General features: G+C 38.8%; 1 protein-coding gene across 7 annotated transcripts in view; it reads right to left on the bottom strand.

Annotated features, from left to right (window-relative positions):
- Positions 1–4,558: 4,558 nt before the first annotated feature.
- Positions 4,559–15,991, bottom strand: part of BCL11B (BAF chromatin remodeling complex subunit BCL11B) — a 96,410-nt gene continuing 84,977 nt past the window's right edge. For 6 of the 7 annotated variants that reach the window (XM_033063371.1, XM_033063375.1, XM_033063372.1 and 3 more), the window contains one exon: positions 9,547–12,072. In XM_033063371.1, coding sequence (XP_032919262.1) covers positions 10,061–12,072 — 2,012 coding nt within the window. In that variant the 3' untranslated portion in view covers positions 9,547–10,060. Of the gene's footprint in view, positions 7,826–9,546; positions 12,073–15,991 lie in introns of those variants that run through there. The other variant, XM_033063377.2, reaches the window with a different exon arrangement.

Here is a 15,991-nt window from a genome sequence, read left to right as displayed (position 1 = left end):
AGCCTTTCATATCTAGTGAAATGGTTAAAACAGTGTCTTGGCCATGTGCTGCTTACCCTGAATTTGCATTATCTGTTGGGTACAGTGATGGGCTTCTCCACCAGAAACATGGACGGATCTGGTATTTCAATTTCTCTAAAATGTTCAGACACTAAAAGCAATCATTTAAGCCATTGGAATATGAGCAGAAAAATATCTATGACAAGAATTTTTTTTGTAAAATAGCTTTGGACCACTGCCTTATTTTCAATATTTATTTAGAAATGCAAAGCATGTTAAAAATCAGTGGGTCTTATAACTCAAGTTACCTCTAAAATGTGATTTAAAATCCTATTTCACTTAGGTATTTTGAAATGTCTAACAGTCCTGATTCATCAGTGATCCTCCAACACATTCCTTTCATCTGAACATGATTACCATGTGAAACATGATTTTTCCCCCTTGTTTATATCTCAACATCTCCTTACCTCTCCTCTTCTAATTCTGTAATTGTGTCATTTTGTTCTGTCAGTCATTTGGGAGTATTTTACTGGAATGGTGCTTTTCTCTGTGAAGCTGCAGTATGTTACATCATTGCTAAGAATTCAAAGTATTCTGTAATAAGTGTCTGGATTCTGATTGGATTGCTTCAGCCACATCCTCAATAGAAACTACTATTGCTCTCCATAGCAATTTTCCTTGGTTTTTCTTCTGGTTCACATTGGAAATATATTATATGAAGACTCTACTCCTCTGGCCTCCTTTCTCACTCCAACAATTCTTCTCACCATCACATCACAGAGAGTTAAATGAGGACTGGTTGTCCTGAGTTCTTTCTTCTGTTTTTCATGTCTTCTTGGCTTTCATAAATTATCTTAGTTTCAGTTTGTCTCTCTGCATCTCACCCTGTTGGGAAGACCTTTTTAACATGATATGGGTGAAGTCCCACGTGTAGTTTTATGTGGTTTTATATATTTTTATGTAGTTTTATGTATTTTTTACCCACAGTGGGGGAAAGAATTATCAACATACCTCCTAGTGGTACTTTGCTACTATGGAAATTTAGCATGTACCAGATTATCTTGTCTGGTCATTGAACTTTGCTTTATGATCTGTTGGTTTCTAGTGAAAAATAGCATTTTATATATTTTAATGGTGTCTAGTAAAATGTCATAGACATTGTCCACATGCAATAGCTGCTCCAATTGTGATTTCTAGATGGGAAGCAATGGTTCTTCATTTATCGTTGTAATATCCATTTTAAATCAGCTTTGCTAAAGTAACTGGCAAATTTAAGAACATAGTGTGGTGGATTAAAATGAGCTGTTACACTTGTCTGTTAATTGAGAGAAGTTCAAATGAAACCACTATTACACTCAAGCTTTCTATAGGTACACAGATATCTAAGTTAGGTACAGAGAGATGTATATATTGTTTTTGCACACTTACATACACCTAACATGTTGCTCATTGGACATCTATTCTTTATGCTTAAAACATTTTTGAAATGGGTTTTTTTTGCATTATTGTAATTCCTAGTCAGTTTTCAGGAACAATTAAACCATCATTGTTTTCTTTCACATTCTCATTAGCTTTTATGTTCTCTGATGATACCTATGATTTCTACCATAATCGGCACAGCCTCTTGCCAACCCTATCTGAAAATATGCAACTGATCTTTACTTGCACCAGAAGTTTGTCACAAATATCCTGACAGAATAAGATACTTTAAAAGATACACATAGAAGGAAACTTGTGTCTAACTTTTGTGCAGAGGAATTATTCTATTAATCAACACCTTGTCTGCCTAATGCAATGGTCTCCTCATTAATTTGGGAAGTAGATGAATCAGAACAAATTTTTAAACTAGTGTCACCCTCAAACTGCAGTCCAACAGAGCACTGAAGTGTGTGTCCACCCTCAGTAAATTTAGCACCTGAGGTTAAAGCCATGGGAAAATGGCCAGTGACAAAACTGGATGAAGAATCTTTTTTTACCAGCTTTTTTTTTTTTTCCCCTAGCGTACATATACATTTGATTCTCTTCTGCATAACAGCTTGTTTAGGAAATGTACTGAAAAAGTACTCTTGCATTGGTAAGGCATTGGCAAATGGAGTGAACTGGTCCTTTCCATCTCTACCATGTGTGATCCCAGAGAATGGTCTGTCATCTCCTAGACAATGAAATGCATGTTGTCATTGAGTAGCTAAAGGTCAGTGTTTAGCTGAGCTAGGAGAATAATTCAGAGCAAATCAACTGTTAGGCAAATGTTGCTTCTTTTTTGCTTACAAGTTGTCTGCAAATAGATCACAATTTTCTCAAATATATTCATTATTCAGAATTATTTCCTGAATGATTTTTGTGTGTAATTATTGGTCTGTTCACAAGCCTTTCATTTTGGGTGCTTGGTTTTCAAGCTGTTTTAATTGGGCCTACAGATCACATGGCATCTTTCTGTCCTTTGGTAGGCTAAATGTAACTCCTGGCTTCTACTTTCTGATTGAAAAATCTCAGTTATTGTCTGGCAGTTCAACGATCACTGCAGTTCTGTTATATGTTCCTATCATTTATGTAAGTTTTATGTACATAAGAACATTAAAGCAGATTCAAGTCCATGGAATACTTATGCAAATCAAGAGTAAATGTATTGAATCCAAAGAAGTAATATGGTGTACAGCCAGTGTGAAGAATAAGGACCTTGAGCTATCAAATTTCCTCTATAAGTTTTTCATTATAATTGCAACACTGAGTTTAATTACTTCTCCTTTCATACCAAAGTTTGAATTCCATTGGTTTCACTTGTATTTCACAAAGATTTTTCTAAGCCCTCTTCCTTTATTTATAATGGAGCTCTTGGATTACACAAGCATGTGCGAAACAGGAGTATCCAACCCAAGGATGTCACAGAGCGGCTCATTTGGATTTAGTTGTTTGCAGCTTTATTTGTGTGATTTCTCACATTTCTCTGTCAAAAGGGCCCAATTCTACTTTTTCCCTCATGCCAATGTGTGTGGGTAATCAGGGCTCTGACAGACAAGCTCTAGCAGATCCTGTGGTGATGAGTTAAGGCATTGCAACTTCCAGGAGGTCAAGAATTCTCCTTGCTAGGAAGGTATCACTTTCCCTAGCAGAGGCAGTAGACAGAGACCCCTCGTACCTCCAAACCCTCCCACCCACGAGCTGCCATGCACAGCAGTGGCTGCTGCCCCTAAATCTTCGAACACCACATCAACATCTGCAAGGCCTGCAGCATCTTTACAGCTGACAGAATGACATGGGGTGTAAAGCTCCGCTGGAGTGAAGTCATGTTTATGGGGTGTCAAAAACACCCCATTCAAATGCAAACTGTACAAAACTTAGAAGTAAAATGTAACAGCCCTTGCAGCTCACTTCAGAAGGCATCCAAAATGAACATGGCATTTGGGAAATTATAGCGTGAACTATTGCCCAATATAATTGTCAGCGTCGGGTTCCGATTTCATTTTCACTGTTTTTTCATGAGTGCAACTTTTCAAAGCCTGTAACTTTTATATCACTCTGAAGCCTTGATCCAGCAAAGCACTTACACACATACCTAAATTTAGATTGTAGATTCAGGGAGCCTGAGATCAGGAAGGGACCATCTGTAGGAGTTCTTCTGTAGCACACACCACTTAGCTTCCCCTCCTGACTTCTGAGTTGAGCCAAATACTTTAAAGTCCAGGAGCAGCTCCTTTGAAATGAATTTCAATTACCCGCCTGCTTTGAATCAAAAGCCTGTTACATGGTTTGTTGGACCAGGGCCTCCAGGAAACCAGAATCTGGTCTCTAACACTCCAAATCTTTCCTAGGCTTTCCAATAATGGTTTGAAAAACAATTCTCTTATTTAAGATTTCCATGCATTAGCTAACAGGTTGGCTTGAGAAAGAGCATCAGGACAGTGAACTGCCTGTAGCTGTCAGCTCTTATCCTCAAACTGCAAATTGTGCAAAATTCTGCCTTTAAATGTGCTTGTCTTTGCCCCTAGCTGAGGAGGAGGAGCAGATGTTTAGCTGCAGTTACATTTTGGTGCTTCTCTCATAATATAGTCTGTGGCCCAAATTCAGTCCTGGTTGAATTGGTAAGTGTTCTCCCTATTTGCATTGGCATCCAAAAAGCAGAACATGGTAACAAACCTGAGTGCATACACCACACAATTACATTTATGGGGAGGGATGGGAAAAAACACAAGCAAAGCACTTCTCAGCAGCTTCAGAAAACTGACATAATGGCCCCAAACATAACAAAATTTCATATGAGAAATGTGACTGTTTCAAGCATTATTCTACCACTTTCTCTCAAGACCCCTACCCACAAAATACTTTACATTTTATTTAAGTCCAAGAGATGTAAGCAGGACTTGAGCATCCGCTTAGCATAATTCAGGTTCTCTCGTATCCTTCTCAAAAGAGATTTCTCCCCTGATGGACTCCCATGAGAACTGGCAGAAAAAATGGCAGGACCTCTGTCATCTGTACTGAGGCTCCAACCCCTTGCTCCCTTCTTTTTTTCCCTTCCCACCCCTCAATGTCAAAGAAACAGGAAAGACAGATTTGGAGATCAAGTCAAATGTCCAATTTATTTTTATAACTTGAAACTGGAACAAACGTTGTTTTGAACGAGCGTACAAATGAAATGGTAGACACATGCTGAACTCAACATTGTGACAATAAGGGGAAAAAAAAGAGGCCAAAAATCTTGTACAGAGAATAAAAGGAACAATAAATATTTCACTAAGCCATATTGAAATGACCTCCAGCCATCTCAACATTTTATCCATAATAAAAAAAAAAGTGCTCTCGTTTTTTAAACAGAGCACAAATACCAAGCAATAATAAATAGTTCCAAACTTGTAGTAAAAGACAAAACCTCCAAGTAAACAACAAAAGCTCATACAATAAGTAATAGAAAAAGGTAATAAAAATATTTTGCCTTGCCGGTACAAATGCAAACAACTTAAACCAACGTTACTTTGCTTTGCAGTTCTAAAATACAAAGAGCACCATAAAAATGAGTTTGCCTGTGATAAACAAAACCTTGGACTGTCTTTTACATAGGACTGGGATGAAATGCTGATTTTTTTTGACCCTTTCCTTAAAAATGTTTATTTTTCTTTCCAAAACCAGGTTCCCGCACCTGTCCTGTTGCCAGGGAGTCAACCAGAGTTTTGCTCTGGACTTCAATGGCAGCAGGACTAGACACAATGAAAGTAATCAATTCAAACTTAAGTTAAAAAAAACAAAGTAAAACTACTTAAAGTATGAAAATAACTACGGCAGCATTCTAGCTATGTCCATGTTATATTGTGCTTATGGCCTGGTAAACTACGGCTCTTCTAAGCAAGAAGAAAAGGAGGGCCATTTCAGTATCACTACAGTCTGCAGAAACACAACCCTTGTGCTTTTGGGTGACTTATTGTTAGCTTCAGTGATCTAAGTCACAAAATTAGACAACTGCTGGTGTTAGCTATCCTGGATAATTAAAACCGACAGGGAAACTGAAACTCCCAAACAACTTACAATAAAATGAAAAGTGAAATTCTTTCTAAAATCAGTGAATTGTGGACTGAAAACGTGCAGTTAACTTCTGGTCTTTGTTGCACTGACGCAAGTCCAAGAGATTCTTCTGAGTTCTGTGGTGTGACTAGATTTTTACAAAAGCCAGAGACCTGAATTTTCACAAAAAAGTGAAAATGTGCCTTTAAGGGACCACTTTCCAACATCAATTATGCTGGAATAATCCAGGACTAAGACTGATGAATAATTCCTGATTTATATCAGTTTAATTGAGATACAGCATTTGTCCAGAAGACTTAAGGGTGTGATGTTCAAGCCAGGAAGGCATATATCTATCTGATAAGTAGATGGACCAAATTCTCCCTATTGTCACACCCATGCCTCTCCAATTGCTCCAATGGTTCTGCACCAATGAAAGCAGAATAATTTGGCATGGCAATATATTTTTCTCCTTGTTTTTGTTTTAAGAGTTACCGTCATTTTCTGCAAGAGCGATGATCATTTTCTCCTCCCCTTCACTAAAGCATTAGTGCCTCTTCTGCCACGTCTTCCCCTCGACCCCAACGGGAGAGAGTGTGAGAGAGAGAGAGAAAAAGAACTGCAAAGAAGAGAGACATCAAAAGGTACAGGATTTCATCCCAGTCCCTCAAACATTCAGAAATTTATGGAATGTACAATTAGAAGTGAACAGCAGCAAAGCAGCTAATAACATGGACTGGCAAGACCTGTACACAGAGTCGGTCCTGTTCTGACAGGGAAGAGGAGGGCTGTGCCTGGACTAATTTTACTTCAACCCGATTACAGCTGTACCAAGAGCAGGCCATTTCACCATTTTATGTCATAGTGGATGCAGCAGCTCTCACTTTTTGCTATAAAATTACTTTCTTCCAGAGGGCAGTGGCAGGGTGTGAGGAGCAGTGAGTGGGGGTTGGCTAGGAGAGGGAAGATGCATTGGACACCTTCTTGTTTGGAAGGAGGGGAAGAAATCTCATCTCTCTCTCTCAAATCTGCAGGGAAGCTGTGGGATGTCACCCCAGACACCTTTCCAGGAACGGAATTTCTTTTCACACAAATAGGCAATATCCATCCAACCTGGTTCAACCACACCTGGTAAAACCTTGATGCAAGGGGTCCAGGCAACTTTGAAGTTATTTAGAGCCCTGTGGGAACAGCACTTTTTTGTAGGCCATTTCTGACAAAAAAAAAATATATACACAACTAAAATTATTTGTGAACAACAACAAGAAAAAAAAAGTAAAATAAAAAAGCACTTAATTATTTTGTTTTGTTTCTTTTACTCAAAGGTCGTCTAACAACCCCCTTTTTTCCTGTACAATAAGGACTTCACATACAAATTTTTTTTTATTTTTGCAATATTTTATCCTGCCAAATTAAAAAAATATATTATGGCAGCCTGTTTGTTTGTTTTTATTTTTATTTCCAAATTCACTAACAAAAAGGTACATTAAATCCCTTTAAAAGGACAAGCGTACAGTTAAAAAATTACAAGCTTCAGTAAAAATACAGCAAGTGCCTACATCATATGAATCAACCAATATCAATATCCATTCCAGAAGGGGAAGGGAAGGGGGGAAGGGGAGAAAAAAAGAGAAAAATAGGTACAGGTCAGAAACGTGATTTTTTTTTTTTTTTCTGCAAAGCAATAACAATATTAAGCACTTTTTTCTACGTACTTTTTCTACATGGTGTAGCAATCACCTTTTAATCCCCGAATACAAGATTCTATACATTTTTGAAATAAAAATTCAACACCCAAAGCAGAAAAAAATTTACTAAAACTCAAGACTTTACAGTTACAGTGACAAGAACAAATTTATAGACCCACCATTTAAATTTTACTGCAACATTTTCAAGGAAAAAAGAAATTTTTTTTTTTCTTTCTGGTTTTGTAAAATGCCCAGGCATTCTCCATTATTACAAATACTGGTCCACTTTTACAGTAATCAAGAAATTTTAATATATATAATATATACTAAAACCCCGTCACCAAAAGAAAACAATATACACATGGCCATTATGGCATTTTTTTAATAACCTATTAAGCAAACTTTGAAAAAAAAAAAGATTGCTCAAACACACATACACACAATTTCTTTTTTACCCTTGTATGTATTCAATACTGTAAACGTATTTTAAGACAGAGTGCACTAAATTTAACTCTTAAAAAAAAAATTAGCCGTTGTTCCTGAATTGCTTTTTCTCATTCAATGATAGCAACTTGTAATTTGTGTCATTTGAGTTTTAATTCAGCAGTAAATCATTTCCATTCCATTTCCTAAGCAGCGTTGTCCTGAAAAAAAAAAAAGGCTGAGAATAATTCAGCTAATGTATGTCCGAAGTTGTGCTGGGTATACATCTTCATTTGATTGGGTCTTATGGCATTTTCATGTCCACTATCTTCAACCAGTAATTTTTTTTTATTTTTTTTAAGTAAATGTGGCTCTTTTTTTTCCTAAAGAATGTACTTTTCTTGTTTTACTTTTTTTTCTTTAAAAGTCTTTCCATTTCACAAAAACATTTTGCATTTGTCTCAAGAGACTCAAATAGGAAGATCAGTTTTCAAGGCACTCACGTCAAATTGAATGGCAGTAGAAAAACTGTCCAATAAATTATTTTTTATTTATTTTTCTTTATAGTGCCAGTATTGTGAATGCCATGCTTAGCAACACTGACACTTAATCTCAGCTGTTCCCTTACAGTTTAACCCACCTTTGGGCCAAGTAGAATATGATGTAATTTCTTGTTGAGAAGCCATTTTTCTCTTAACCACAAACAAAAGATTTAAAGTGCGGGTCAACATAATTAAATCTCTAACCATAATTGTCTACTGTTTGCTAATATTAGTTGAAAAAGGCTTTTAAAATTTTGGAATTTGAAAGTAGAGCAGGTGCATTTTTTTTCCTTTAATTTTTCTCTGTTGTAATGCTTTTATCTGAATACAATTCCATTCTGTTCCTAATTAAGTTGGAAAAAATTTTACCAACTTCAGTAGGAGCAGAATTTTTTTTCCCTTCTTTATAATAACATGTACAGCATCTAAGATGGTTTCTAATAATTCTATTCATAATGCCTATGAATTGAGGCTTTTCATTGAGAATTCACACTTTTCTATCTTCTAGTAATCAGCTACAGAAAATATGGACTAAAGTAGATGTCCTAAATTCAAATGTATGATTTTGTGGTTTTAAAAGAAAAAAAATATTAAAAATATGGCATTTGGCTCCTCTGAGGTTTGAAAATAATATTAAAATGCTCAAGATGTACTTTTATTGTCTCTGGGAAGAGTCACAGGAGGGGAAGAGGGAGGGAAAAGCACTCCAGAAAGTGACAAACTGGCATCATTATGTTGCCATAGCTTTTAACAAGAAGAAACTATTTGATAGTAATGCACAATTAAGAATGTTTCTGGGTTTGAGTGTAGCAGCCTTCTGCATCTATGTCTTTTCTGTTGCCATAACTTTAGTGCTGAAATCCATCTAGAAAAGGCCTCTATCTTCAGCGACATTGTCAGTGCTATGTATTTGATCCAATTTCAAAAGAAAGTGCTAATTTTAAAGATTGTTATCCGCTGTACAATTTTGTTTTCCCTAATCTTCAAGATTATTTAAGAAGAGGAAAGAAAAAGGAAGGAAGGAAGGAAGGAAGGAAGGAAGGAAGGAAGGAAGGAAGGAAGGAAGGAAGGAAGGAAGGAAGGAAGGAAGGAAGGAAGGAAGGAAGGAAGGAAGGAAGGAAGGAAGGAAGGAAGGAAGGAAGGAAGGAAGGAAGGAAGGAAGGAAGGAAAAGAAAGGAAGAAAGAAAGAAAGAAAAAGAAAGAAAGGAAAGAAAGAAAGAAAGAAAGAAAGAAAGAAATAAAGAAAGAAAGAAATAAAGAAAGAAAGAAAGAAAGAAAGAAAGAAAGAAAGAAAGAAAGAAAGAAAGAAAGAAAGAAAGAAAGAAAGAAAGAAAGAAAGAAGAAAGAAAAATAAAAAGAAAAAGAAAAATAAGAGAAAAAGAAAAAAAAATATTTCAGTTCAAATGCTGGCTTCTTCACAAGAAATTACACACATTTAGCTTAAATTTCAACAAAGCAGCGGCCCAAAAATTATAATTTTAAAAGATATGTTTCTCTCCTACAATGCAAGTAATCTCAGGCTACGACTGGGTAAAATTAAAAAGGGATACCCAACAAAATTTTAAAAGAAATTTAAACAGAAAGAATAAAAAAAAGTACCTGCACATGCCAAAAAATTACAAAAACCCAATAAATACAGAAATTATTGCACAGTTAAAAGGCTCCACAATTTTTACTGCCTTAATCAACCCTCGGGTTTAATAGAACTTTGTAGACACAGGTTATATTTAAGTGCCAAAGTCTGGCACCTTACCATAGTTATGCTAAGTTATGTTTACGGAGGCAAGTTAGGTCATCTTTTCTCAGTTGGCAATAGTTAAACTGTACAAATAAAATGTTACCTAGACCCCTGAAATTTAACCTAGCGGAGGTGGGGGCAGGAGGGGGAGGGAGGGGTGGGGAGGGTGGGGGGCCTTAGCTTCTTTCTGCCTGCTCAATTTTGACGTCATTTGTCAGCAAATGTTCTCCATGCCACTTTTTCATGTGTTTCTCCAGGGTGCTGTAAACACTGAAGGGCATCTGGCAAATGTCGCAGCGGTAGACCTCCTTCCCTATCTGGCCATGCGTTTTCATATGGCGCGTCAGCTTACTGCTCTGGGCACATGCATAGTTGCAGAGCTCGCATTTGTAAGGCCGCTCTCCAGTGTGGCTCCGACGGTGTACCGTCAAATTGCTGCAGTTCTTAAAGACCTTGCCACAGTACTCACATGTATCGCTCCTGCGTCCTTCCTTCGAACTGGGTCGCCCGGGGCCGGGTCCACTGATGTGGGGGGTGCTGCCTCCGCTGGCCGTGCCGCTGCGCCCTGAGAGCCCCCCGTCCAGCATGTCCCCCGGCGGAGTGGAGAAACGCAGGCTCCCATTCTCCGATGAGTGCTCGGAAGAGGTTGCGAAGGGGGATTGTCGGGAGTCTGTGAATCCGAGGAACGGATCCTTCATGAAGTGCCGCGATGCTGCATACCCTACCAGCCACTGGGAGTAAACATTTTCGGAAGGTATTATCGTTGCTGGTGGCAAGTCCAAATCTTTCTCTACCTTTATTCTTTTAGAGGAATTGTTTAAACTGGGGCTCGTGATAGGCGTTGGCTTGCGGGGGAACAAGTTTGGGAAGGGTTCACCCGGGCCAAAGTTTCTTCCATTGACCGTACCTTCCTCAGTGCGGTCCAGCTCTCCTACCACTGAGTCTTCATCGCCCGGATCTCTCTGACAGAGGTCTCGAGGACACAAGTCTCGCTGGTCAGAGGACCTTTTCATGAAGCTACTCCTCTTCTGTTTCTCAGCTAACATGTCATTATATTGCTGAATGGCACCTAGACTTACATTCTCAATTACTTTTCCCAGGACAAGGGATTTCTCATCTGGCAGCGACTTGGAGCCATTTTCTCGGTTGCGACTTAGCTCTGAGTCCATACTAAAGCTTGACTCTGGTCGGCTCTCATTTTCAAGCTCCTCTTCCTCCTCCTCCTCCTCTTCCTCTTCTTCGTTGTCATGGCCCAGGGAAGGATCGCTCTCATTCCTGAAATCTGCCTCACTGGATTTCAGTCCCTCTCCAGTGAGCTCACTTGTACCTGGCTCGGGGGAACTAGTGGTGGACAGGCCATCATCTGACCTGCCTGTCATGGAGCCAGCTTTATGCATATGTGTTTTCATGTGGCGTTTTAGCTTGCTGGCCTGGGAGCAAGCATGGTCACAGAGCTGACACTTGTAGGGCTTTTCTCCTGTGTGACTGCGCCGGTGCACGATAAGGTTACTCTGGAACTTGAAAGTTTTCCCACAAAATTCACAGGACTTGCTCTTGGCCTGAGGCTGGGGAGGCGTAGTGCTGCTGGGGGGCATGGGGGGCAGTGGCGGGGTGCTCAAAAAAGGTGATTTAGGACTCGGCTGGAAAGGATTCAACAGACGATGCATAGGGTTGGTGCGACTGGGTGAGACTGGCGGAGGGGTGGAACTGTTTCCTGCCAGCTCTCGAAGCCTTCTGGAGAAATCCATCGCTGGGGACTCAATTGCCATGGGGTTTAAACGCATAACTCTGTCAAAGGCACTGGGATGCTGGGCGACTAACCCCATTTCTTCGGCACTAAGGCGATGTGGATCCAGATGATGACGAGGCGGTGGGCTGAACAGCGGAGGTGTGTTTGGGAGCCGACCCTCACCAAAGCCAGGGTGTTCACGCAAGATGGGTCCTGTCATGCGCAAAAGGTTGAAAGGGTTGTTGTCTCCAAGAAAATTCATCAGCGGGGACTGTGCAACAGTCTCCGGTCCCAGAGGAGGAGGGATGGTGATGCGTGGAGTAAGGGAACTGTTTGAAGGGCTTGTTTCCAGGTAGATGCGGAATCCATGTGTGTTCTGGGCATGCTGAAGCAAGAACCAAGCGCTATTAAAAGGCTGCTTGCATGTTGTGCAAATATAGCTTGAAGGCTCATCTTTACCTATAAAAGAAAAAACAGAAAGAACACTTAAAAAATAATACAGCGGAGAACATTAAAATGCAGTTGGCATTCACTTTATTTTGCTAACACATTTCCTCCTTGGCGTTTCTGAAAGAAGGATTTAATTGCAACGTATTGACTGATATAAATTGTTGAACAGCACGTTTACTCACCACACTTATTCACTTAACATGTATGACAAATATCACACATAACGCATTTGTGCTATATACATTTACATCCTCTAATTTGCAAATAAAACCTTCTTTTATGACGTGTAAGGATCCAAATCCTTTCATGTGTTTATTCCACAAAAAGGAATTTATTTCAAGGGATTTATGACTACGGACAAAAACCAAGAAAAATGCAGTGTGGTAGGTTTTACAAGGCACCTGTAAGGACCTTCAGTGTCATTTTCACTCTCTCATTTTATATACTTCATGCAGCAGTCCCCTGAGATCTTGCTGAATTTAATTTATACATGCTTTAGTCATGCCAGCACTTCCATTTTTAAAATACTATGTAGATATTTATCCACAAAAGTCCTATTCAAGTCAACAGGAGCTTGGAAAACATACCCTTGCATAAACCACTTTGACGTTCTTTTTGCCAAAACACCAAGAAGCCACTCAAATGAAACATCCGGTAATCAAAGCCGACAGCACAGTTGCAATTAACAGTAACAAATGTCGGGCCGTGCTTGAACTGGGTCCCAAGAATTTCTGAGCCTGAGCCTGCCCTCCAATGCAGAAATGCTCACCAGAGCCAAAAACATTGTTCTGTTTGCTTTTCTAGCCTCTTGGAATGACTGCATAAAGGTGGAAAGCATTCCTTTAACCTTGATTCAGCTTTACATAAAGGACAGGTGTGGACAAGTCTGCATCACAGTCATAATTTTGCTAGCTAGAAAATTCCAGTCCTGGGCACAATATAAACTATGTGCTATCTGCAAAAAGCACTTCCCTCCTTGCCCCCACTCCTTTTTTCAATGCCTCTGCAAGACCTTGATAAATTCATAAATATGCGTCAACATCAAAATCATGATCTGGGATTTGTTTTGTTGTTTGTTTTTAAATGAGTGGGAGGCTTCCTGAGAAAAACCCGCCCATTTTAGAAAATCTAAAATTAATTCCTCTCTTGCTTGTTTGTTTATGATAGCGCATGTTTTGTCTAGCAATGGCCCCACTGACCCTAAAGGCACTAAACTTCCTGAAAGTTCAGTACTTGAACCAAGCTTCCTGCCTAACCCATGATGGAACCAGGACCCAAGCAATGACTGATTCAGCCCCTCCACAGGAGCTCAAATCCAAAGCTGAACTAGCAGACCCTCTCTACACAGGGAGCTGCCATTCCCAAAAGCCTGTTGCATAAGCTTGAAAATGAAAGAGTTTATAAAGAGAACAGAACCATATTATTGAAACTACCTTGCAAAGAAGAATGACTCATAGCAGACAAAAAAAAAAAAAAAAAAAAAAAATTTAAACTCAGGCACATCAAGAGAAGCTGATTTAATTCCCCTCTTCTGGCTGCTGCAGGAATGACTGCTGCTAACAAAACCTACAAAACCTTAGACAAGGAGGCTAGAAGATTATCTGTCTACCTATCAGCCTGTCAGTTTATTTAATCTTATCAACCAATATACATCCATAACAGCATAAAGGAAAAAGCATGTATCAGATTGAGACTTATTTACAAAGGTAGGTGATAAATGCAGTGCAACTCTTCATGCACTTATTGATTTAGTAGGGCAATTGCTGTGGATAGCAGCTTCGAACCGCGATTTCAGTGAACCTGTCTCTTCACAGCCAATAAAAAAGTGTGCACAACACAGTGGGCATTTCTGCCTGGCTGATGTGGCCCCCACACTCTGGCCCCACACTCTGCGTCTGTATGGGTCAGACACAGTTGCTTTGATTAATTTCTAACAATCACTATTGGAAAAAAACAAGTCTGGGAACTGCTCTTGGCTTGGAAACAAGTGCCTGTAAATGCTATTGACATTAATGAAAGCGTCATACAAACATGGAAAGGAACTGATACATTACCCCTTAAAAATCTACTCCCCACAGAGGCACTTGGGAAGTTTTATGTCAGCTTTGCAGCCAAAGCAACAGTAAATGCCCCCATTATTACTTCAAATATTTAAATTTCTGTTTCTTACAGAAATATGATGAAAATGTCTAGACCTTTAACTTTTGTTGCACAGCAACATGTGTAGTATAAAAAGTGACAGAAATCACTGAAGCAGACCAAAGTATATAACATACTCTGTCAAAAGCTTTTTTAAACAATATGTTTTACCTCAGCTCACCCTAGAATAGATTTTAATAAAGCCCCTTACAAAGTGTGATCTAATAGCAAATGAAGTGCAGCATCTTACAAGGTCATATATCTTCAAATTAAAGAGTGCTCTGCACCCTTCACCTTCACTTTATCCACTCTAATTAATCGATTTATTACCCACAGCTGTTCAATTCTTTCATTTTTAAAGTCACAGCATGCACTCTTTTTTGTTGTGGGCTTTTTTTCTTTAAAAAAAATAAAGTAACTAAGTGTCTGTGTGTGTGTATTCTCTTTGCTTAGCTCAAGAACTGACAGGAGGAAGAAAGCAGCTGTGTATTAAGCGACAACAACAGCAACATGTTTACTTCAGAAAAGCCACATACGTTAGAAGAAAAATTCCTGAGCAGGCTGAGGATCAAGGCCAACCTAAAACTGAAATGGCTGATTAAAAAAATTACCCTCAAAATGGCAGCTGGCTGGATACTTGCTATTACATGTTACATGGAACTAAGATATTTTGGTTTGTTCTTTCTCTCCAAAACTTCACCTTCATGAAATTCAAGAGAGTAAGTCCCCACCTTTTCAGTTTTTTTTCAAAAAGACAAAATGCTACTAGTGATCCAAGATTTATAAGGTAGCAGTCATAAGTCTTCCCCCCCTTGTTCATTTTGTTTAGCTTTTATGTTCCTTAGACTTCCTCTTCAGGAGACCTCAACACAACAGCAAAAATGACTGTAGGCTACCTGGCTACCAATCTCTGGCTGATTCATGAATGTTCATATGTGCATACCTATATATATTTTTTTTTCCCCACAACCCTCAAAGACTTTCCCCAGACTCTCTGTTTAAAAAAATATAGAAAATTTTAAAAATTAATTAATTACCATATTATCACTTCGTGGTTATCTTGCCTGAAATTTGCCCTGAGCAGTGTAGATGCCCACTTTTAAGAATAGAACAATGTCAAAAAAGTCTTTGAAGATCCACTCTGAACATTTTTATGCTCAAAAACTTGCTAAATATTGTAAACATGCCCAGAAATAGCCATGTATTGCTCAAGAATGATCCTTGTATTTAATAATGCACCTACAGTATAAAAGTCTTTGTTATAAGGCTACTTTTGATACATAGCTATCTTAATCCCTTGCCACCTGCACTGAAGTCTGTCTAAATATCCACTATATGACAACTGGCTCTATAGTCTTTGCCATATGCAGTCTTTATCACTTTAGCATGTGCTTGACTTTGAGCATGTGAGTAATCAACATCAGAGAAACTTTAGCATAGGTTGAAGTGCTCTGTTGGATAGTGATGAAATTATTCATGGGCTTAGAGTCAAACACAAGCCAAGACTTCATTAATACTGTTCAATGAATTGCATATGGTTTCAATCCTACAGTCTGTAACTAGGTATGAATTTTGGGGCCAAGAGCTGAAGTATAATTCTTTATTTTTACAGTAGTTGGTAGATATTGTGTATGTACAGAGATGAGACATCCAGGTCACAACTCCTGAGCAATCAATTGTAGCTTCCAGGTTGCAGTAAAGCCAAACACATACAGCCAGTCCAGACGTGATATGGGTTTGTAGGGCTGAATCCTACTAAGACCTACTGAAATAGTATTTCAGGTATTCA

This window comes from Catharus ustulatus, chromosome 6, assembly GCF_009819885.2.
Source record: "Catharus ustulatus isolate bCatUst1 chromosome 6, bCatUst1.pri.v2, whole genome shotgun sequence".
In the NCBI taxonomy this organism is placed as follows: domain Eukaryota; kingdom Metazoa; phylum Chordata; class Aves; order Passeriformes; family Turdidae; genus Catharus; species Catharus ustulatus.
The sequence above is the reverse complement of the archived record's forward strand: the minus strand, read 5'-3'. Positions and strand labels throughout refer to the sequence as shown.